This window comes from Lactuca saligna, chromosome 7, assembly GCF_052625555.1.
Source record: "Lactuca saligna cultivar CGN05327 chromosome 7, ASM5262555v1, whole genome shotgun sequence".
NCBI lineage: Eukaryota > Viridiplantae > Streptophyta > Magnoliopsida > Asterales > Asteraceae > Lactuca > Lactuca saligna.
Genome location: NC_136423.1, coordinates 58,816,626 through 58,842,296, shown reverse-complemented (window position 1 = coordinate 58,842,296; position 25,671 = coordinate 58,816,626). Strand labels below are relative to the sequence as shown.

Below are 25,671 nucleotides of genomic sequence, written 5' to 3'. Positions count from 1 at the left end.
TGTAATGTTAGAAAATGGAGTTCTAACATCTGTAAAGGAAGGACAGTATTGTATGGTTGTGTTATGCTTTGCAGGTGTTGTAAATGAATTGACATTTTGAGTTTGACGAACAATGTTGGTTGATTGATCTGCAAATAGAAATAACTTATAAAACTTGTAAATATATGTATTCAACTATATAACAGTAAAAGATGGAATATAAAATACTAATACGGTTATAGTTAATGGTATTTTTGAAGAGATGTTGTAATGATGTACTTGGAACGTTTGATGTTGTTTTTATTTTCTTCGATCTTTTATTTTCCAAATATATTTTTCTTTGTCTTCTTTTCTCTTTGGCCTGCATGTGGTACATGTTACTGTTGTTTTCTGCATAAGAAGACATAGGTTAGGAAATGAAATGTGAAATTATGTACATAATATGTTTATATAATACAATTGAAGTTAGTTATAATTAAATAAATAATGATAATAAAGTAAATGTATTTAAAAAGTTACCTTTATGAATTTGTTTATTAAAATGTGTAACAAAATTTGCAAATATTAATTTACTCTTTTATAATATATTTTAAACAAATTAGTCAATTGAAGATTTTTAAAATACTAAATAGTATAAAATAGATATTATATATTTGTTTATATTGTGTAAAAGAGACTTTAAATAAAAATATTAAAGTTACCATGAGGCGGATTGTAGATATGGGTCCGAAAATAAGATTTGAAGCGGAATGTTATGTTGTAGTTGCAGAAATAACTCCATCAAAAGAATTCTGGAACGACTCCAATCTTCCATAGATGGTCGTCGAAGATTAGCAGTCAATGACTATCCTCGATTCCCCCTAAATCGATCGCACTCAACAACACATGAAAGGTAACCTAGAAAATCATGGAGATCTAAGATACCGTGTAATCGTCCGATATGGAAATCTCCGTTCGGATTGAAAAATACGATACGAAGGTAGACTCTCCTTCTTCCTGTGCCACAATCAATTATTTCCCTGATGAACATCATGACTCATCATCCTCATTTCCATCCTAGGGTTTATTCGATTTACATCTGTTGTTTCCCCAATTTCAACCAATCGTGGCTTCGGATGATATCAGGGGTTAAAACCCTAGATCTCCATGGAAACAATAAAGGTAAAATTGTGTGATACACGATAATCGTGATGATTATAAATTTCTTATTGATCTTAAACATCTATCCCCGCTTATTTTTTTTTACAGTTACAAAAACATCTATTCCAGCATATTGATTATTGTTGTAAATTTCAACCATAAATTCATAGAGAAAACAAAGTGATCTAAACTCATTATACTAACCTGACATATGGATATGGAAATCTTGCAGGTAGAACTGGAATGAGGATTAGGACTTTAATGAAGCAGTTTGATGCAAGTTTAATGAAAAAATAATCGCAGAAGCAATTGAACATTAAGAAGACGAATGAGGAGTTTCAAAATTTTGGATTTCACGTTTTGAGGTAAAGTTATATATATATATATATATATATATATATATATATATATATATATATATATATATATATATATTGGAAAAAGATTACGATTTTATGATTTTTATTGTTGTTGGATCTTTATTAGATAAAATTTTGTTCCTGATTTTTTGGAATATAAAAGATTACAACTAAAAATTAGTTTAATATTCGAATTTCATCTAAAAAGGGAGTATAGAATATTAGGAAATAGTAAATTGAATATAAGTTATTTATAGAAGATAAGTAAATATGCTGCAACCATTACAAAAATGTATGAATTAATTGAAGAGAATCAAATATATAAATTTTGTTTACAATTGGTTATTGATTATTTATTAAAACTAACATATTTATCGTGAGAAAAATAATAGTTATTCATAAGTCATTACACATGCTGCAGAAGGAGATTTTAAAAAAATGGGTCATTCAGAACCTTGTTTCTTGATCGATCAAATAGATAGAAGTGGATTATCCTTTCTACCTGAAAACTGGCAAGTTAGGAAATTTGATTTGTTAATTTTAAGTTACTGAATAATGTGTGGAAATTTTATTTATTTTTGATATAGTTGCAACATAAACATTATTGTACTTTGAACTTTATCTTATTAAGACATTGTACTTTTAAAATTTTACCCAATTTAAACATTTAATTTACCCTTTTGTCTAATTTTAACTAAATATGCTATCGACATGTAATTCCATATTTGGGCTATTTTGTTTGTCCAGAAAATAATTCATGACTTTGAAAAATATCATGATTCACAAAAACATATAAAAACAGATACACATACATAGACAAACACATATATTTATAAAATTAAACTAAAACATGATAAATTACGGATATACCCTTAATGGTATATAATGAGAAAAAAACTAAAAATCAAAAACTAAACAGAAATAACCTGTATATTTAACAAACAAAATTAGGATATAAACACGAAAATCGTAAAAACAGATACACATACATAGACAACCACATATATTTCAAAAATTAAACTAAAAGATGATAAATTACGGATATACCCTTAAGGGTATATAATGAGAAAAAAATTAAAAATCATAAACCAAACAGAAATAACCTGTATATTTAACAAACAAAATTAGGATATAAACAGGAAAATCGTAAACCACTGATTGATTTATATATTTAATTATCACCTGTAAACATACTTTTCAAAAATAGATATAAACAGAAAAATTATGATCCGCAAAAACAGATATAAATAGATACGTACATATAGACAATAACACATATATTTAGAAAAATAAACTAAAAGATGATCAATTCCAGATTATAGTATTGCAATTTGAGAATAGATTCCTAAAAATGGGATATAGTGTATTAGGAACTTTAAAATGAAATTTGTATTTTTTTTGTTTATTATTTAAACAGGTTTGATAAATAACATGAATAAATCAAATTCCTATGCTTATCTGTTTTTTTTTTCTTTCTAGTTTACCTCCAAAAATAAATCTTTTTACAATTTTGGTCGTTATGTTATTGGTTTCCCAACACTTTTGGTTGCTAAACCATCAACTATAACAACTAAACTATAAAATTTATGAAAATGACCGTTTTGCCCTTGTATAATTTATCACATTTGTTTTTCATGGTCAAGGAGTATAATTAAACCCCTACACAATCCATCTCTTTCCTTGAGAAAACCTAATAACCGATTTCAACGAAATCCTATAAATCAAAGTCAAACCAACCCAAATTCAAAGTTAAAGATATAACACCAAAGTTATAAACTAAAACAAATTGTAATAACAAAATCAAAGCAATGAAGAACAGAAGCACATGGACACACAATTCTAAACCAAATTCAACTAACTTCTCCCTTTTAAAACAAAAAAATATCCAAAAATATTCAAAACCAATAATATTTAACATCCTAAATACCCAAAATAAAAATCATACCAAGCAATCAAAATATCTTTAAAACAAAAACAAATAATCAAAATATATTAAATGCGTGTTATAACCAATACCATCTCACTTCTCCAATTTTGGAATTAAGAGTGGAGCTTCCTCTACAGTTGACTTTCTTTTAGACTTAGTGCAACTTAAATCATCTCCAAAATCAACATCATAAATTTCTTGGAGGTTGCGCTTTAAAGAACTTGATATTTTGCTTGGACTTGTTGCGGTTGACTTATCAACTGTTGAGTGTGTAAAACTTTCATCTGTTTGTGAGATCACATGCTAATTTAAATTAAATAATAATAAGTGTTTAATTCCAAAAAACCCCTAATATAAATAAAAGTTAATAAAATGAATTGAAAAACCTTTTGAACAGGCTGTACAACATCATCGGATTCCAAAGCAACTTGATTTAAGGAGACAGATTGAATACTCTAAAAAATAAAATTGAAATATGTTAATCGTTATGTATTTTAACAGTAAAGAATTATAAATGTTCAACAATAAAAACTTACATACCATAAGTTCTATTTTACTTTCCAATTCATAAACAATGGACATATCTTTTGTAACTCTGAGAACTGTGTAGATATTATTATAGTTGTTGACATTGTATTCTGTAATATCTACAAGAAAACCAAACTTGCGGTTTTTCAACACGTTAAGTTGCATTGGAAATAGTCCTTCACTGTCTCCGGCCTGTAAGATATATTTAAATAAATTAAAAAAAAGTAAATGTTTTCTGATTTTAAGATATGAATAATATACCACATCATGTATTTTTTTTCAACTCGTATGCACTTATATTTAACAGCCTCTTTGCTTCCCTATCAAAAAGAGTCAATCCAATGGTTCCAGTACAATCTTGTACGTTAATTGGAATTATATACCTAAAATAAATTTTTTTTTGTAATTGTTAGTGTTGTTTTACAGATTGATAAAATTAATAGAAATAAATATGTGTTTACTTTATAACTGTTTGAATTTCAGATTTTTTGCATTGTGCATTTGTACACCCGACAACCATAGTTTCTGAAATTTTTTCAGGGTCGGTATACGAATGATTGGCTTTGGGAACAGGGATTATTTTTTTCCCACATTTTTTGCATGCTTCATAATACCATGGTAGATTCTGTCTTATATTAACAATTGAAGCAACTAATAAAAACTTCATTTCCTGTATCAAATTAAATGTAAAAGTTATTAAAATAAATTATGAAAAAAAATTTGTAAAACATATCAAAAAATGCAATATACCTTAATTGGTTCTGTGATCTCACAAATTGTTTTTAATGAAAAATTGCCCTTAAAGTCATCTGTATATGAAGAAGAGTAGCTTTGAAGTGTAGTTATGCTTTTTTTCACTTATACCGATTAACTTATTTTTAAACTCATTTATTTCAAAAATGTCAGAATTTATGAACATTTTTGTTACTTCAAAATGACTTTTAGCTTCACCAATACCTGCAATAAATGTATACCCAATTAATAAAAATTATAAATAAACAATAATTATAAACATATATATAAAGATTGAATACAAACCATTCCAAATGTTTAGCTTCAAAAACTGCATCACGATAACAACACAATTAACCGTCGGGTTATTTTGTAGGTATTCTTACATTTGATATGCTTGACTTCCAAAAATAGTAACCTTCAGATGTACAAAACTAAATAAACCAAAAAATCGTATATTAATATTAATTTCTGATTAATTAAAGATAATAAATAAATAATAATTTAATATAATCTCACTCTAGGTTGCTAAGAGTGAGTTTTATATAATGCTTATAAACTAGACCATTAAAATTGTAATATTTAAATAATAAAATGTATAACCAAAAACACAACTGATAAAAAATGATTTGATTAAAATTTAATAACTAACCAAAAAATGTTTCTCTTGGGCATGTTTGTTCTATGATAGAATTAAAGTCAACAAACATAAATCCATTGACCGAACCCGAGAAATCATCACATTTTTTTAGGATGCTTTTCCAATCCAAAGTTAAGGTCTGTTTATGACCTGTATAACTAAAACCATTAGTAACAGCAGCCATATTTGGTTTTATAACTATATAACTTTCATCTTCCTTTAAGAGATGACGAAATCTGGAGAAATTCTGATTGAAGACACGACCATGGTATTGTGTACCTTGTTTAAAAAAAAATTAAAAATAATTATTTTGTTGAAACATGTGTAATATTGAATGATGAATAAAAAATATATGAAATACAACAAACCTCCTCGTCCATCAGGACCATTTCCATTGAACAAACTTTATTATTTCTGATAAAGTTCCAAATTTTAAGGACCCAAACTTTGATATATGATTTTTCATCTATCTGGTCAATATTATTTAGATAAACTTTATTTCCTATATTCATTTTCTGCAAGAAAATTTAAACCATATAGAATTGTAAGGAATATTACCAACCTTCAACAATGTACAGAACATCCAAACTAATAACTAAAACAAAAAATTCATAAATAACCACATGACAAAATCAAATAATTCATATGAAATAGTATTTTAAAAATGACAGCAAAACAATATATTTAACATGTAGATATATTTAAATATAAATTTAAGATATAAACAATAATTATACCGACAATGCCCCTGCAACTCACTAATAGATAACATAAAAATTAGTAATGGTAATGTAGATATCTTTAATTTGTACTGCTAATTGGTCCTTTATTCATCTAACTTTATATGTAAATACAGAAAGTAATAACAATTAAATCATATTATAGTTAAGAATAACAGCTTTAGATCTGAATAAGAATAATAATTTTATTTAAAGAAAATGAAGCTTTCATGTTCATTAGTTTTTTCGTCGTCATCTGAATAAGAATAATAATTGACATCATAAATTAGGTTTAACTTAACAGTAAATGAAACAGCAAAACAAAAAAAAACATATTGTAATAATTAAAGCTTTGAAGAACAGTTTTTTTTAAAAGAAAACCAAGTTCTCATTTTTATTACTAATTTCGTATTCGTATTTCGTACTTTGTTATAATTTTCATTACCAACCTTCAACAATGATAGCAAAACAATATATTTAACATGTAGATATATTTAAATATAAAATTAACATATAAACAATAATTATACCGACAATGCCCCTGCAACTCACTAATAGATAACATAAAAATTATTAATGGTAATGTAGATATCTTAAATTTGTACTGCTAAATGATCGTTTATTCATCTTCAATTTGTACTGCTAAATGGTCGTTTATTCAATTATTCTGTTTATAATAAAATGGAATCCAAACAAAAACCAATAATTCATATCAAATAATTTCATATCAAGTTCTCAATTATATTACTAATTCCGTATTTTGTTATCATTTTCATTAACATTTACGTCTTTTAAACTGAAAAGGTAGAAGAAGAACATGATTAAGAAGAATTATCAAAAAGAAGAAGAAGAACATCACTAATAAAATGAGAAAATGATAGAAACTGATAAATCAGAAAATTAAGAGGTTAGAAATATTAGTAATGCTGATATTTTAATACACTAACCTGATATTATAATTTTTGAAGTGTTGCAGAATCAAGAAGAATGAAGAAGAATACGTTTGCAAATATTACTATGGAGCAGAATTCGTCTGGAGCAGAATGGTAAAAAGAAAATAACCGTATGAATGCTATTTACGTTTGAATAAATAAGAATAAGAATTAAGAAGATTACGTTTGAAAAAGAATAATATTGCAGATTTTTAGGGATTTAATTTGCAATCAAAATAAACAAACTTTCAAAATTAATGCGTGTTTTTCGAATCAGAAGATTGATTAACATATTTTTTCAATGTATTTCCATATCTTTTATTCATTTAAAATTTTTGGTTTAATATTTTGAAAAGATTTCTATGCAAATTTTTCCGGAATTCTTTCATTTAGATTCTATGGCATTTATGTAAATATAGATTAATAAAATGAGCGGGAAAACTCTATTTTGGGGGCCTTGGAGAATGCCACGTGGCCGAGTTCTACTTATTTATTAGAATTAGGATATATATATATATATATATATATATATATATATATATATATATATATATATATATATATATATATATATATATATATATATAAAATTCAACCATGGTACTCTTGTGCTCCAAAACGGCATATTTGTTATTTGTGTGTTGGTATTACTTTTCTATGTTTTTGAATATGGGTTGTCCATTTAAACTGTAAGTGAATAGTAAACTGAAAGCATAAAAAAAAAACCAAATAACTTCAAATTTCAAAACTATATAATTATTTCAGTCAATATCAAATTAAACACGACGTCCAAATTTGAATACAATTTTACATGATGTTGTCTAGAGTGATATTGTACAGACGCACACTATACAATACACACTATATAAGGGTAACTGTAAACGCAAAGACACGAATTGCCAAAATTTTATTCACCTACCACCGAAAAAAAACTAATTTACAGAAAAGAAAATAAAATAAAAAACTATTCAACTCCTCTGCCGTCAAGCCTACACAATTAAATCATCATGCCGTACCGTTAACACCAAACTGACTTAATTTGTGTCACGCTACATTACACTTAATTTGCGTCACGCTACATTACACGCACTACAAAAAAATGCCAATTAGTGACCAAAATCAAATGCTCACTAACAATAGAATGAGTTGTAGTAAATGATTTACTGACTAGAATTATGGTCATCACTTTTTGTCACTATAGATTCGTCACAAAACTGATTTAGTGATCAAATATAAATTTGGTCACTAAACAGTGACTAAAATATATTTGTCACTAAATCTATGACAATCCGCTTCGTCACCAAATGTTGTTAATAATCAATGAAAGTCGTCATTATTTAAACTATTTAGTGACTAATAAAATCCGTCAATGTTTCATCCAGCTAACGACCATAGAAAGTGGTCACTAGTACATCTAATTAGTGATCATAACAGGTCGTCACTGATTTATCCTATTAGACAAAAAAAGGGTCAATATTAAAAAAATTATTAAATTATTAAATGTCATTTTTAATATGAAATATAACAGTATCGAATTAGACAAGACAAAGCAATGCTATAAATTTTTACAATACAACAACATTAATCAAATAAATCTTCACATTTATAATATGAAAATTAAATGTCTCTTTTAAAAAAAAAACAAAATCTATAGATTTTATCCAATATTTCAAAAAACTAACATATAAAGATCAATGTGGATTAAAAGTAAATTCAATTGATTAATGTAATTGAGATAAACGTGAAAGCTCAATCATCATAAATTCAATTTTCTTTTTTTGCTCCTCTAGATATTTGATCTACTCATCTTGAAATTGTAGTTGCTCTTCTTTAATTACACGAATTTCCTCCTCTAAGGCTTTTGATTTTTCCTTTTCCAATTCCAATTCTATTTGTAACTTTTCTTTGCCCTTTTATATATCATTTTGCATAAGAAATTTATGTCGTAAACAAGAAGAAGCAGCTTCCACATTTAGCAATTAATTCTACATAACAAAACAATTTTGTCACACCCTCGAACCAGACGGCGGAAACGTCCGAGGGCTTACGTGACTAACAATTGAATACCATAACAATTAATATACATGAAACAAACACATACATCAACAACATTACAAATTACAACTTACATAGTTCACATCAAGTACATTGAACAAATATTACATCATCGTAAGTATATTGTTTGAAAGTTACAAGACATGAAGTCCTAATCAAGCATGATAATCATCTTCTTCATAACTGTTACCTGAGAATACAAGTTATTTTAAAAAAAATGGTTAACATATGAAATGTTGGTGAGTTCATAAGCATGTTTGATATAAAACGTTTCATGTTGTTGGTAAACCCTAGAAAATCCGATATTTTCTGTAAGTAAAATCGTTTGCAACATGATGTGATGATCCAATAATGTATAAATATGTGTAATTTTAGAAGTAGTATATATATGGCTTATTAACATTAGTATTTCTCATATGGCAGTTGAAGTATGATATAGAAATGATCTTGAGACCCGGAAAATCCAATATTTTCCGATATAAAACAGTGTGATAGTTTTCTGAATTCGTATAAATCTCATAGTACCACCATATGTATGAAGGCAATTTCCCAAATAATAGTGAAATGGTAATGGATCTCTATGTGAGACGTTATAACCATGCATGATAATGACTATTTTTTCTGCCTTAGCATTTTTGCAAACGCCGGTTTTGCTCAAGATTTTGTCACCCTAGATTGGCCGACTCTAACTGTAGCAAACAACTCAGGTGTGGGGGAGTCATCCCCGTATAGATCTATACACAAACTTTCGCCCTCCGTCCAGGAGACTCTGATTATAATTACAGGCTACGACCGACACTTATGTGTGCCAACCGCATATTTCTCACTAATCTCAATTATTACCCTGAGAATTTGAATAGTATTGATCACAATCCATGTATTGATTACTTGAGTATGAGTAAATCCCAAACAACAAGAATAAGAACAACTGTGGTCCAGTAATCATGTATGTTAATTTAGGCTATCGAGCACATGAGTAAGTTGGACCTTACTAGCAATGCAGATGGGCCACTAAGGCCCAATAGCATTTGAAGCCATGGAGAGTCCATTAAATATGTAATTGGGTCACCAGAAGCCCAATAAACATGTATTATTATTATTGATGGGCCCAATAATTATGTTAATGGGCCACGAAGGCCCATTAAGCATAATTTACAAATATTAAGCCCAATAAATTTAGTGTTTACCCATTTTGTATAGTATAAAAATCGGAAGCTTTGTTTAAACGAGTTGTTCAATCGTAAAGTTCCAAAACCAATTGTTTAGGCAATTCAGTCCATTTTCTAATAAAAATGACAATTTTAGTCCCTTTTAATGAAAAATGACATTTTAGGCCCTTAGATTATTTTTCTTGACATTTTCAGCCCAAACACTTTTTTAACTAGTATTTTCAGCCCAAATTAAAATGTTGGACAGTTTCAGCCCTTTAGTTAAAAAGATTTACACTTGTAGCCCATATTTTCATAATTTTTACTATCTAAGTCCAAAACCCAAAAACTTTGCATTTTTAGTCCTATTTGGTAATAAATACATTTTCAACCACTAAAACTTGTTTATTTAAGCTTTTAAGCTCATGTTTTGATAAATATACAATTTTAGTCCTTAAAATCACATTTTTCACAATTATGGGACTAAAAAACAAAAAGCCTAAATTTTAGCCGATTAAGCTAAAATTTACATTTTTAGTCCTTTAAAAGTCATGATTTTTATAAAAACTTATATTTTAACTAATTTGACCCTTTTTAACCTTTATAAAACCGAAAGTGGTATCATTTAACCCATCTTTTGCTTATTTGTCAAAAATGGCCCAAAAACAAGATTGGTGTTTGGTTTTGCTCATTTGAAACTTGTATAACACTTTTTCTTGAAATTAAGATGTATAAGATGTCTTAGATCACATATTTTTCCCATTATAGATAGAAATCTCAAATATATCACATTTTAGCACATAATCATCATATAAAAACACAAAAAATTACACATATCATACAAATACACATAGATCTACACATTTCACTTGTATTATCCCCCATAAAACATGTAAAACCAAAAATAGAGGGGTATGAACTTACTTTGAGGGTTGTAGCTTCGATTTTGAGGGAGAAATGGAAGAATATGATGTTGTTTTCGGCTTGAATGCTTTCTTAGAAGAAGTATTGAAGCTTTGATGGTCCTAGAAGGCTTGATCACGAAATGAAGCCACATGAAAGAGTGTTCTTAGCCTAAAGATAGAGATCAAAACTTATGTATGATAGAAACTTACCAAGGATGGTGATATAAGTGAAATATCTTCTTCAAACACTACTAATTCTCAAGATTTTTGAAGGAAATGAGAAGATGTTTTTGCATGAGTAGAGAGAGTTTGAAGAGAAATTTTTTGAAGAGGGTGGTGTGGTTGTGAGGTCTCTGCCAAAGAAGAGAGGGAAGAGAACGATGAGGTGACTGCATGGAGACATGAGATCCTTTCCTTGTTACATGTTGAGTAGTTTCTTAGTTGACCATTAAACAATATTGAGGTGACATGTTTAAGTTTAATTTTCCATATATTTTTTTATACATGGGTCGATATTTGGGCCAAAAAAGAAAGAAATGAACTAGTTTGGGTTCATTCTTGGTCTTGCTCGAAAACATAATGTCCATTAAGTAAGTTTTCGGCCCATTAAGCACATAGGATGGTTTTCGGCCCAAATTGTACAAAAGAATGGATTTATGGTCCTTTAGGGTTAATTTAAATCAATTATAGCCCAAATAAAGCCCATTAGGGTAAACCATTTCATTTTAGGCCCATGATGGCCCAAAAGGTTAGGTTTAGTGAATGTGGATCCAATTAGGGCCCATTTAAGGGTTCTAAGCCCAAGATAATCAAATTATAAGCTTACTGACTCATTGGGCCCAATAAGGGTTTCCTAGTCCAAAAATGGACTTAGACTATAGTCCTTAGGGTTTTCAAAATTCTAAATTCAATTTTCATAATGTTTTGTATAAATTTTGGGCTTTATGATTTGACTTGGTGAAAGTTTGTTATTGTTAAATAACATAGTGCATTATCAAGTTCAAAGCTTACGACTGATGTCATTGACATTGTTTACAGTATCATTGAATTTCCTAGGAAAATGCTAATTGTGACAAATTTATATTAAAAGTAAAATATAAATTATTCATAAGTGTGTCATTGATCATTTGATTTTACTTTTTCAAAAAATATCCAGTCTTGTAACGTTCAATTAATGATATTAAAAACAACACTCAGGCCATAATACAAACACTATTCTTGTGTTATTGAAATGAGTCAAAAGGACAATGCTAAATAAGAAAGTGCCATCTTGTAAATATTATGGTTGAATATATTTGTCTGCAATAGCCTATAAGTTTATAACATCCTACTTTCTTTTTTCTATTAGAACATTGTACTTTCATTTGTTTCTTATTAAGGCATCGTAGTTTGATTCTTTAAAAATATATACCCAATAATACTAATGTAAACCAAATACAAAGCAAACTTTTAATAGAAGAAACAAGAGTCCGATGCTATAATAAACAAAGCAAAAAAGTACATTGCTATTTCTTGCATGTTAAAGAAACCGAACTTTACTAATGTTTTAATGTTTTATCAGATAGTTGATATATTGATGAATATTGTACAGATTTTTACTATAACTAAATTTAATAGCAGATTAAAACATGGTTATATAAACAAGTTATTTACTAAAACCATCATTTTGTGGTAAATAATTAGGCTTCTCATAACATAATTGGTAATCCAACAATTGGGAGGTTCATATTTATCCATAACAGGTTATAATATTTTTCAAACAAATACAAATGGTCTTCTAGATAATATGGGTAAATTTGTTACCTATTTTGACAGATAATGTGGGTAAACTTTTCATGCTCGCGTTCGAACAAATACAAATGTGGAGCGAGTTTTAGGATGTGTTGCATAAAGTTCCGACCTAATTGCATAGGAGCATAAGAATGTATGAATAAAATTACCATTTTACCCTTAAGAGTTATTAGTCATTTTTGTTCGTTAAAATTGTTACCTGATACAATTTTAACTCAAACCGAGGCACAACCTCCTTTAGATCAACTGATTTAGGACCTCCACTTTGCCTATAGATAGGATGCCTATAAAAAAAATATAGCTTTTTATTTATTTTTGAAGAATTACATTTAATTTGATTAAAATTATGATAAGCAATTACCTGAAACAAATCTAATCTGATTGATTAGCTAAAGTGATTATACATTTGGAATCAAGCTTGGGCACCGGAAAGAGATACAGTCCTTTCACCAATCAATTCAATCACATAACGAATAAGATGTCAAAAATAAAAATAAAAAAAAAGATTTCTAACCCAAGAAATCTTGTTGAAGTCAAAATCACTGAAGACAAAGATGCTTCCTACAATATAAATAGAACACAACATTTGTCAAACAAATAAGAAATAAATATTTCAAACTCCATGATTATTAGAGTCTGTTATTACCTACTTTTCAAAGAAACCACAATGAAGAAATATGAATCAAAGTGAAATTAAGCTCACATCCCGTTGTTAATGACCCTTTGATTTCATCTAATACAGGCTCTTTAAGCATTTGAACAACAGATTCCTGATTTTTTTGTAATTTCCTGCACCCAGAGTGAAACACTTCTACTGAACTATTTGCAAATGTTATTATATAAAATAATAACAAAGGAAGTTTGCTTATGTTATTATGTACCCTGTAATTCTGACAATAATCATGAAATCTCAACATTATATCATTTACACGACTTTCAATGGAAACAAAAAAATCTAGGTGATTTCCTTCTTTTTTTACCACTAAAAATAACCATGCCAAATGCCACAACACTAGGTGATGCCCTTGGAATCTAATTCACCCTTGATTTCATTAGCTTTTGGAGTAATCACAAAACATGTGATGTAAATATGTAATCAGATAAAAGTCAAGATCATTGACTGTAAGACAGATTATGCCTAGTGCCAAATTTGAGAACTCTGCTTCGAGGTCTAACTCACTCTCATGTTCTCCTTGTGAGTTTTTTTATTCTAGAAGGTTCTAGAGTTTAGATATTGTTCTTTCAGAACAATTGGAAAATATTTGCACCATGGCTTCCAAACATAAAGTGTGGAATCCAGGAGATATAACTGTGAAAGTTTACAAATCAAGATCAAACAATACAAAAAACTGCTTAATAAATATCCAATTTACCTCTTCTCCTTTGCTTCCTAGTCTCTAAGTCAGCAGGAATTAACCCTTTCCCCAAAATTAGTTCGAAAATTTCAGCAAGAACACCGTAAATGATACATATCAAGTATTAGTATAGAGAATGCATTTTCACGAAGAATATATCTGGAAACAATTGGATCTGAAATAACTACAAATGCTTTTGGACCAAAAGCAAGTTTGTAAACCGAGCCATGTTGTTCAACAAATCATCATTGAGGTGTCATATATGTTAATAACTTATAAATTAATCATACAAAGAGAATAAAAATGAAAAGATAAATGAGAAGTATCTCTATGAACCAGTCAAACAAATAGAAGAAAGAGGTTTTCCAAACAAATCAGACACAACACCTTCAGCTACAGCTACAGGCATGGAACCTATGCTTCCACCATTCAAGAAATTAGTCAATAAATTGCTTGCATTATCCAAAACATTCGTACTCTTATTCGTCTTCTCATCTGTACTAGTTGAGTGACATCTGCATTCATCATACGACACAACCACAACTAATCTCTTATAATTATATTTAAAAAATTTGTAATCAATTTAAGTAATTCATGCCACCTAGTTTGCACTTGACAACATTGAAATCAAACCTCCTCAAGAAGAAAACCATCTTGTGAGTTGTAAAAGCCAACTTGAAGAAGATATGAAGATGATCCGGTTTCAAGATAAAAGAAATCATATTAGTGAAGTTCTTGCTGCCAATGATCTTGCTTCTATATGTGTGGTTGATACAACTGATCTTAGCAACTATATTGAGGAAATCGTGGTGTCATCTATCTCATATCATCTCACACATACCAAGAATACAGAGTATAGAAATGGAAAACTAGATATTTCTTCTAAAAGGTCTGATTTATTGTAGAGTTAATCACAAAAAATGGGAAGTTCATGTCACAAAATGACCACATTTTCACCATTTATCACAATAAGAAAAAAAGAAGAAGTATAATATTAATATCTTACTCAATACAATTTGATTTAGACCTAGGGTTAGAGTTTGATTTTGGACTATCAAATTACCAGTGAAGGTATAAAGTGAATTAGTAGGTTGTTCACATTGTATTTAGCCTGCAAAAGTTATAAAGTCATCATCAGTATAAAAATTGAAAATCAATAACTTAAATAAAAAGTATATTAAACATATCATATAAGTTATATAACCTTTGAAATTTGAGGCTTTCTCTTGTGTCATATAGTCCCATGTCTTCTCCATAGCTTTCCTGATTTTAAGATTGGTTTCACCATCCAGATTTGCAGTCTATGAACATGGAAAATGCATAAAGTAATATGAATCAAATAACAAATCAATCGGAATTCCTTTTAATTAATAAACTGGGACTGTAACAAACCTCGATATAGCAAATGCCATCAGGATTTGTAGATGCAAGAAGTAATAAATCTGCTGGAAAGAACCCATCTTGCTTCACCTACAACAACCAGATGAACACTAAGATTTGCATTCAACTTTAATAATAATAATAATAATAATTTAGTGATTGATTCATAAATATACAACTAGAGCATACTTACTCTAACAGTATCCCCAACCTACAGTAACCTCCAGGGTACGGATTCCCATGTTTTGTTTTGCGTCAATCAACAGGAGAGTTGTTTATTGTCATATCATTTTGAAGTCGCTTCTTTTAATAATTAGGGTATCATATAGGAATGATAAACATAAACAACTATAAGAAACATAAGAAATAATTGCACTCTTAATGCTTACCCAATCTTCAAAATCCTCCTTGACAAGAGAGACGAAAAGCACAATGCTTAGTGGGATTACATTTGTGACTATACTAACAGGAGTGCATAAGAAAAAAAGTGTGTTATCACTCAATCGATTGACTTATCTAATCATGCGATACCTAGCCAATATGATTTTTCTTCGTTTTGCAATGATGGAGCCGATTGATTAGCAATTGAACAATTGATTTATAGGGAAGTGATGTATGTGACATGAGAGCAATAGATTTAGCTACATTGATGGTCAGAGCGGAGAAAAGTGTATGGAGTACTTGTTTGACTTTGTGTGGAGAACAAAGGTGCATTAATGGGAGGGTGTGGAGCAATGATGGACCGACGACGATGGACCGACGGCGATGGAACGACGACGATGGGTTGGCGCGATGGTGTCGAATTGAAATGGAGGTTTTGGTGTACCATTTAGGGAAAAAGAGATGTGTTGAGTCGATTTCGGGCCAAGTACATTTTTCTGATTCTTGTACCAGTAGTCAAAACTAATCAGCTTTATTTATAAAAATAAATCAATTAATTGGGTTCACAAAAAAAATATTTGGATAATTAATTTGTTCAAAATTAGTTTGATTATAATCAAAATTAGTTAAGTCTTCTTATTTAGTCAAAATATAAATACAACCAGGACTTTTTCTAATATGTTCTTGTTTTCAGTTTTTTCTAAATATTATTATAATAAATACTTTTGATAAGGACCGTTGAATGTAATTAGTCTTTGCAAATTTTTGTGTAAAAAAAAACAAAGTTGTAGTCATTTTCCAAAATAAAAAACATTAATCAAAAAAATGTTTTAATTTTTATTAATTGAAAATTATAATACATATATATAGTCAGGGACCACTGTTTTATGGTCAGTGAATGTTTTTTACTTCTAATTCATGAGTGACCACTATTGAGTAGTCACTAATTGTTTTTCCCCATTTAAGTAGTTTTCCATAACAAAAGTGTAGGCGAATAGTTTTGAATAAGAGTAGAGAGTGACCACTATCTTTGGTCACTAAACCTCCAATACTACGACCAATTTTTTGACACAAGGCTTCTAACATAGGGAAAACTATTTTTAGTCACAAAGCTTCTAACATAGTAAGCATTATTTTTGGTCACTAAATAGTTGTTATGATATGAAACAAAAGTAGTTTAGTTGTTTCCCAACTTAGTGACCGAATTAGTGATCACCACATAGAAATGGTCATTGAATTTGTAGGATTAGAAAAATTTAGTGACCACTTAATTTCTGGTGACTAAAAGATTCTTGGGTAAATTACACGAATGATCCTTATGGTTTAGGGTAACTTGCGCATTTGGTCCCTAACTTATTTTTCTAACTCGGAAGGTCCCTACTGTTTGTTTTTGTTACACGCTTGGTCCCTGTCTTACATAAAAAGTCTATTTTTCCCTTGATTTTTTAATTTATTTAAATAAACACACCCTCAATCTCATCCTCTCTCCTTAGCTTACCTACTCTATCATTTTTGTCTATTTAAATAATTGTCTTTTTACGTAAGATAGGGACCAAACGTGTAACAAAAACAAACAATAGGGACCAAATATGTAGCAATAACAAACAGTAGGGACCTTCCGAGTTAAAAAAATAAGTTAGGGACCAAACGTGCAAATTACCCTAAACCATAGGGACCATTCGTATAATTTACTCAAGATTCTTTCATTGACGAAGTTTTAGGTCGTCACTAAAAATTAGTCACTGAATTTTATTGTAGTGACGGGTACACAACTAGTATCTTATTAAATCATGTTTGAATTGTTATTTCAAAAGAAAAAAAAGATGATGTGTGTGCAAAGCAAAAGTAAAAGTAAAAGTTATATTTACTATACACCTCAATAATTAGAGAAATGACTATATGAATTGTCACATCATATTTTAAAATATATTCAACAATTTTTACACTATAAGTGGAATTTTGATGTAGATTCATCTCATAATTCCTTCAAAATATTTCACCAATATTTTCTCATTATAAGTTCCTCCATCTTTCATTCGTCTTTGCATCTTCAACAATCAAATTTCCTTCATCGCTTAGTTATAAGGCATGTATGTTTTAGGGTTCATGACCTAAGAGGATAATAAGGTTTTAACTTTGTTCATATTTGGTCCTTAAGGTTTTTTTGTACATATTACACTAACATGGTTGTTATAACCATTTAAAACAGTTAATATGTTTTTAGTTTTAACCATATGAGGTCCTTAAGGTCTTTTTTGTACATATCACACCAACATGGTTGTCATAACTGTTTAAAAAAGGATAATAAGGTTTTAATTTTGTCCACATTAGGTCCCTATTTTTAATATTTTTATCATTTCATTTAACTCTTATAATTTATATTTGTATCTTGTTAGATGGCTTCATCATTTCAGCTTATCATTTTCGTTGCTCATTCTCAAATCCTTGGTTTGAGTTCGGTTACACCTGAAGGTGCACCTGAATCCCTCAAACCAAGGCTCTGATAGCAACATGTAACAACGTGAATTTTAAAAACAATTTTTCATTTTTTAAACAACATAACCATCATTTAATATTCTCAAATATCATGTTTAGCAAATGTCATCATAATAAAAATACATCCCAATATCATAAAACAAATCTTCCGTCAGTGTGTACAGATCATGCCGGCTCCTTCACACGGTCCTCGCTAGTACCTGAAACACATAACACAACAACTGTAAGCATACATGCTTAGTGAGTTCCCCAAAATACCAATTACACACATACGCCCTTCCAGGCCATGACCTTCCGGTCCATGTGTCTCAAGGGACTTCCGTTCCAACCCAGTAAACCTTTTGGTCCTTCCCGTGTCGACCTTCCGGTCCATAACTCCTTGACCTTCCGGTCTACATCATAATGCCTTTCGGCCCAGAACATAATGCCTTCCGGCCCATATCAATGATAGCATACATAGCATATACAAAACGGGTAACTAATCACATACAATGCGTATATCTTATAGCATATCAGACCTTCCGGTCACATATAGGTACCCTTCCAGGTACAGTATAGTGAGAAGACTCACCTCGGATGTTCTGGTAAATCATTGACTCGGTAGAAATACGATCTAGCCACCGCCTAAACACATAAAGTAATATTCTCATAAATATAACTCTCAGAACTAGACTCTATTTTCTCTAAGCTCCCTTAGAAGGGTGAAAGACCATTTTACCCCTCCTTTTGCTCAAAGGCCCTCGTTGTTGACCAAACCCTAAAAGTTAACCAAAGTCAACGGTCAAACTTTGACCCGACTCGGCGAGTGCACTTGGGCAAATCGGCGAGTCCACCTGTGTCAACTTAACTTTTTAGTCCCATTTAACACGTCGAGTCCGTCCCTTTACTCGACGAGTCCCCAGGTAAGAATCGTGGGGCTACCCCGACTTAACTCGCCGAGTCCCAAGAACAACTCGGCGAGTATATGCCATGCACAAGTTCTATTGACCTCCTGAGGTCAGATCTGTTCATCAAATCCATAAATCTGTCCTTCCCAAGTAATATAATCATGTAAAGTCCAGACCTTGGAACTCATGTATCATCTAGATGGTAACACTTGGAGATTTTAGCCCAAAAATGGCATCCAAAGCTCATTACTCTCGAGATAATTCATAAAGCTCCTAGGGTTAATGTCTCTGGACCTCTTTGAGTCCATATCCAAAGCATAAACTCGATAAGGGACCAATTGCTCCACATAAACATCCTCAAAAAAGGTTAGAAAACCCTAACTCTAAGTTCAATACCTAAACTGAAGAAGGTCCGAATAAATACCTCAAGTTGAAGTCTCTGGACTCTGAAACCACTTGAATCAGACCTCCTTCAGTCTCTTCTTGCTCTTGATCACCTCCTTTTTGCTAAGCCAAAAATAGAAAGATCAATTATGGCTTCTCCTTCCTCCTAAACGATCTATCTCACTAAGGGTGCTCTCAAGGGACTGGTAGCTGCAATGGAAGGCTAAGAGTGCCCTTAAATAGGCTCCAACTACGAAGGATTAGGGTTTCATTAAACAGCGTGGACTCACCGAGTCCAACGCGAACCCAAATGATCAACCGCGACCCTACTCGGCGAGTCTAAGCATCAACTCGCCGAGTTCCTTCACAAATTCCAAAAATAAAATATTAAAATAATATACCTGGGATTCCGGATGTTACAATTCTCCCCCACTAGAATCAGACTTCTCCATCGAAGTCTCATTTGGCAAACAACTCTGGATGCTGCTCACGCATCTCGTGCTTCGGCTCCCAAGTCAGCTCTGACCCCTTCCTATGCTGCCACTGCACTTGCACCAAAGGCACTTCCTTGTTCCTCAGAACCTTGACCTTCCGATCCCTAATTGCCACCGGTCTCTCAACATAGAGGTCAAAGGCGTTGAAAAAATATTCACAACTAGATGGACGTTCGTCATCCTAATGAAACTCGTAGATTTAGACTCTAGAATCAACCAGGTCAGAATTGAAGAAATTGATAAAGTTCTCAACCAACATTTAATGCAATATGAACTATGTTTTGTTTACTCAGTCTTGTGATTTCCTATTTAATTTCTCTGGTATTTCTTTTATGGTTTTGTATTTGTTTTATCTTGTAATTTCCTATTTAGTTGAACTTGTCTTATCGTATCATTGTAATATATTCGATATTAGTATCAATTTGAAGGTATTCATGAAATCATTGTAATGATATAATTTATTAAAACTTATATTTAGATTTTAATTAAATATTCTTAAGTGAAAAAAATTATATAGTTCAGATGATAAAAGTAAAACTAAAATATTAAAAATTAAAAAAAATAACATAAAAAATCAATTTAAGTTCAAGGACCAAAATTATTATTTAAAAGGGAAAGAACAGTAAATTTAATAAAAGATCGTGTTCTTTTAAGTATAGAAACAGTTAAATGTGTTAACAAAAAAAATGTGATATAAGATGTAGGACTTAAACTGTAATAGAGGGTTAAATATGAAGAATATTAATATACATCGTGTACCTTATGGTGACGCCAACAAAATTGACCCTATTTTTGAAAGACAATTTGAAAATGTCGTATTTTTAAAAGAGGGTTTCTAAAATATTCTATTTCTGAAGAAAAAACTCTTATTTTTTAATAAGGACATACACCATGCATTGAACTCCATAGAGTTCAATGGATTGTCACATCATTTTTTTCTACAATGTATACATTTGTATCATTTTTTTTTTCTATAATGCATCAAAATCTATAAAATTCAATAGAATATTAAAATATATAATTTATATTATATATTTGAGAATTAAAAATTTCCTATTTTTCCATTAAAGAATTCATAGGCCATTGAACTCCAAATCCTTTGAATACAAATGTGATATCTCACAATGATAGAGTTTCATCTATTAAATGACACCAATATTTATTATCTCATTCAATTCTCTCATTAAACTCACCATTTTTAATGATCTAAACACAAATAAAACCTAGTCTAATTCAAATAACAAATAAAAGACAAGTTTCTGAAGGAAAAAAAAATCCTAAAATACCTGTGGATTTAAACATGTCATAGATCGTGAATTATCCAACATTTTCACTTCGAATTAAGTATCTTGGGCTTCTTTAATCCTATCAACTTCCTCATCACTTCAAACCTAACTTTTCCCACTGATTTACTTTACATTTCTTTCTTTTCAATGGTATGCACTTTGAAATAAACTAGACAACAACCTGATGCAACATTAATATACCTAAATATACATGTCCATTGCGTTTGATAGTGGGATGCTCCATATACTGACTCATCATTCTTATGACATGAAATTGTTGGATTAGGTGTCTATGCCCATAACTATAATTGGTATAAACTTGAATTGATAATAGCATAGTCCTTTTGGGTTGCCCTCAAGCCTAGCAATTGACCATAATGTTTTTGAGAGAGAGAGAGAGAGAGAGAGAGATTGATTTATTATTTGATTAATAAATTAAATTAAATAAATTTATTAATAGATTATGAAAATAATATATTAATTAGAAATAGTAATAATTAATTAATATTTAATCAAAAATTAATTATAATTATATTCGTGAGTAATAAAATTAATTAAAAGTGTAGGGACTAAAGTGTAACTGTTTAATAGTTTAACAAGAGGCATGATATAACCTCTTTGGAGTCTTGGATGGTTTTGAGGTGGGTTTTAGGGTTTCTAGAATTATCCTTGGTGGATAATTACGAAGTTGGATAATTGCCCAATGCAAGATAATATTATTATATTGGTTTTGGGCTTATCTTGGGTTTCCATGTTGCACAATATAAGTTGCCTTACCCTTTCATATTTCGGTGACCCATACCTTACAGAGCTAGGCCAAAATTCCAACATCCTCCCTCCTCTATCCTCAATATCCTTGTTACTTGAGTTTTGTATCATCCTTTTTCTTGGATGAATCGAATTAGGATTTCGGAGGGTTAAAAGGTTGGATTTCGGTTTTAGGCATGATGTGGTGAAGCCTCACGACGACGTCGAAATATGCTTTTGGGTCACGAGAATTTAATGACCCACCACGATGTGGTGGCAACTGTTGGAGAAAACCCAAAATTTTAGAGGTTGATCCTTATTAAAACTCCTTAACCACTCGTAGCCTCCCTCCTATCAGCCTCCATCTCTCCAAATCGTCCCTTGAAATCGTAGATCCCTTTTGCGACTTTTTAGCCTTAAAGTGTGTGTTTTTGGTGCTTGTGAAGGAAGAAGGCAGTGAAAGAACAAATTGGGAGTCCAAAGCAACGTGGGTTTAGGAGTTTATCTTCCTCAAGCATCTCAAGGAGGTATATAGTTTTCATCTTGATGAGTTACTTGATAGATCTATGGATTTTGTCCACTTTTCTCAATACCTTGTTGCTTTGGGATGTTTAATCTCATAAAGTTTGCAACTTTATGAATCTCTATGCCATTTGGAGCATTTGGATCTTTGGATTTGATTTAGATTTGAGTTTTGAGGTCATGCATGGAATCTTGAACCTATTAATCGAATTTTGACCTAATAGGAGTTCAAGACATACATGAGACATGCATTTCTAAAAATCATCAATTTTTATGATGTGTTTCGTGTTAGGAACTCTTATGGAGGCTTTAAGAAAGTGATATTAAGTATTGAATGAGTATTGGAAACTTTATCCATCTAGACCTTATTTTGGACTATATCTAAGTTGAAGACCCTTTTGGATCTAAGGAAATGGTTAAATATGTTAAGTTGTTGAAAATCATGTTACCATGTCATGGTGGGGGGGGGGGGGGGGGCGCGATTATTTTGTCATATTTGATGTCACGAAATTGTAAGGAATACCACGATGTGGCGGTCATCAGAGTTAACTATTGTTGACCGTTTGACCTAAGTGGGTATTTTGACTAGTTTGGACTATGTTTGAGAATTGGTCTTTTGATGGTTAGGAGTCGGTTAAAGTTGAGATTCGGAGTTGTGGCCTCATCAACTATTGTTCAGATTCAGGGATGAGTTTCCTCACTTTGTTTAGTTGGTCGAAGGCACCAATGTTGGTCCATGGTTTATTATGTTAGGATGCTAGATGTTTTCATGACTCTTGCATGTATATGCATTGATATGAATAATGAGCGGGGATCGATGTCAAGCACGGTCATATGACTGTATTGTATGCTAATTATCAATATGTGTTTTATGCTTACCGGGAACGGCCCAATACATGTTGTTACTTGATGAGTGTATGGTATGGTATTGTATTTCTTATTATTTCATTTATCCATGTGATTGTATTTTGATATTATTATATTTATACTGAGTAGGGCCCGATGCCAGGCAGTGTCTAGTGACTGATAGATCTGTATACCAGGCGAGCCTCAATGTCGAGCGGGGCATGATACTGTGTGGGACCCAATGCTGGGCGAGGCCTGACATAGGCCGGGGGCCCAATATGTGATTATTATGTATGGTATGTGTTATTTTGAGGAACTCACCAAGCTTTGTGTTTACGGTTTTTATGGTTATGGATTTAGGTACTTCCGGTTCGAAAGTAAAGAGCTTGGATGATTATAGATCACACAGGCCTTATTCTGGATTTTGTGACTCACTCTATTATTTTATGATGTAGTGACACTTTTGGTTCCACTTTTGTTTTGTGTTGATGTATTGGATTACATTCTTCTTAATTAAAAAAATGAAATATTTAGTCTTAATTTTTGGGACGTTATAAGTTGGTATCAGAGCATTAATTTGAGGCATTCAGACATTACTCTCGAGTGTGTCTAAACTCAAACTAAGGATTTGGTAAAGATTTTTCAAAAAGGAAATATTTTTTAAAAAGAAAACGATTTTCTAATAGAAGAAAGGGGTGGTATGCATGTAAACGGTCGAGCTCAAGTAAGTTTTCCCGAAATACCCATACATGTTATCTGATATGATTTGATTTGTGAATCTGTTAATCACATGCTAGTTAGGTCTAAGGATTCACTCAGTGTTTTAATTATATAATGCTAAGATAAATGCCTTTGTATGCCTATTGTATCAGCTTGTAGACTTGCATTCTAGTACTAATAAGTTAGTTATAGGTTGGTCGAATATATGATGCCTTGTAGCCTAGGAAACAGTGGATGCTATACTAGATTTGGAATGTCTTTTGGAATCAATAATAGCTAAGTGTGTGCTTTAAAAGTTATATGAGTTGTAGTATGTAAGTTTGAATGTTCATCGGTTCTTCTATGTATTGGAGTGCTACTGCACAAATGCTACTTTCTTTGTGCTTTGTGGAACTCTTAATGGACATGAGTTAGCTATTGAATGAATATGTCAAGTCATATGTGGGAAATGTTGGATAATCTCAGAGTGATGGATTTGACCTTATTACACAACTCTTGTTTGAGTCTAACGGTCGTAGGGATGAGTCTTTTACTTGAAGAATTATCTAAGCTTTGTTGAATATGATTATATTAATTAGGTGGGTGACAGACATTATAGGGATTTCTTCAGCAACTGATGGTAGGGTGAAGTTAGAAATGTGGGAAAGCCTAGTAAGTGCTTCATTGGTTTTAGATGCACTGTCTAGCGACCATTTGGAGTATCAGTTGAGAAGGTGACTTGAAGGATTCAGGATGATTCTTGAGGAAAGTATGGGTAGACCTGGAAGGTAGTATTTGACCCCTACTACTGAAAGCACAGGATGTATACTTGAATCAGGGAGAGTCTTGGAGAATCTAGGAAGCCTGTGGGATGAGGATTCTTGGATATGTTTTGATCATCTGCATGCTTTTTTTTAGAATGGTGATGAGCACTCATGAAGGAGGTTCGGATTCAGGTTCAGGATTAGGTGCAAGTACTGAGCTAATCGATGAGTGGATGTGTGAGTTAATCTCATTGGTGATTACCCTCTATATTATATAGTGGACTCCTGTGATCTTTTGTTCAGTCAAGGATGGGATTTTGGAGCTCTTGGAGGGTCATATTGATAGGGCTGTCAAATCGGGCAGTCATGTCGTGTTTTTGTCTGACACGACACGAAAATGTTTTTTATAACACGAACACAACACGACACGATGTCGTGTTTTTTTTTCATTAACACAAAAACGAACAAATTAAAACACGCCAACACGACACGACACAACAAAGATAATATTACATAACTATTAGTGTATTTCATTCATACTTAAAAATATATAACACGATAAAAATGACAAACAC

The 25,671-nt window shown here is 30.9% G+C and overlaps 1 protein-coding gene and 1 long non-coding RNA gene across 13 annotated transcripts; both read right to left on the bottom strand.

Moving 5' to 3' along the window:
• Positions 1–2,389: 2,389 nt before the first annotated feature.
• LOC145006996 (uncharacterized) lies at positions 2,390–5,002 on the bottom strand. The gene is made up of 11 exons (XM_078966003.1): positions 4,972–5,002; positions 4,798–4,890; positions 4,684–4,694; positions 4,395–4,603; positions 4,226–4,316; positions 3,946–4,125; positions 3,792–3,860; positions 3,503–3,708; positions 3,216–3,343; positions 2,568–2,581; positions 2,390–2,404 (listed from the first exon to the last, which is right to left on the bottom strand). The coding sequence occupies exons 1-11, from the start codon at positions 5,000–5,002 to the stop codon at positions 2,390–2,392; spliced, it is 1,047 nt and encodes a 348-aa protein (XP_078822129.1).
• A 7,765-nt stretch (positions 5,003–12,767) lies between these two features.
• On the bottom strand, positions 12,768–16,463 carry LOC145005958 (uncharacterized). Of its 12 annotated transcripts, none has more exons than XR_013662733.1 (9): positions 15,784–16,463; positions 15,603–15,680; positions 15,415–15,511; positions 14,229–15,321; positions 13,502–13,644; positions 13,370–13,416; positions 13,217–13,272; positions 13,055–13,139; positions 12,768–12,964 (listed from the first exon to the last, which is right to left on the bottom strand). It is a non-coding gene; the product is annotated as an uncharacterized LOC145005958 (long non-coding RNA). The 12 variants fall into 12 exon arrangements; XR_013662737.1 differs by having other exon boundaries at positions 14,598–15,321; XR_013662736.1 differs by having other exon boundaries at positions 13,502–14,725; positions 14,844–15,321.
• Between the last annotated feature and the right edge of the window lie 9,208 nt (positions 16,464–25,671).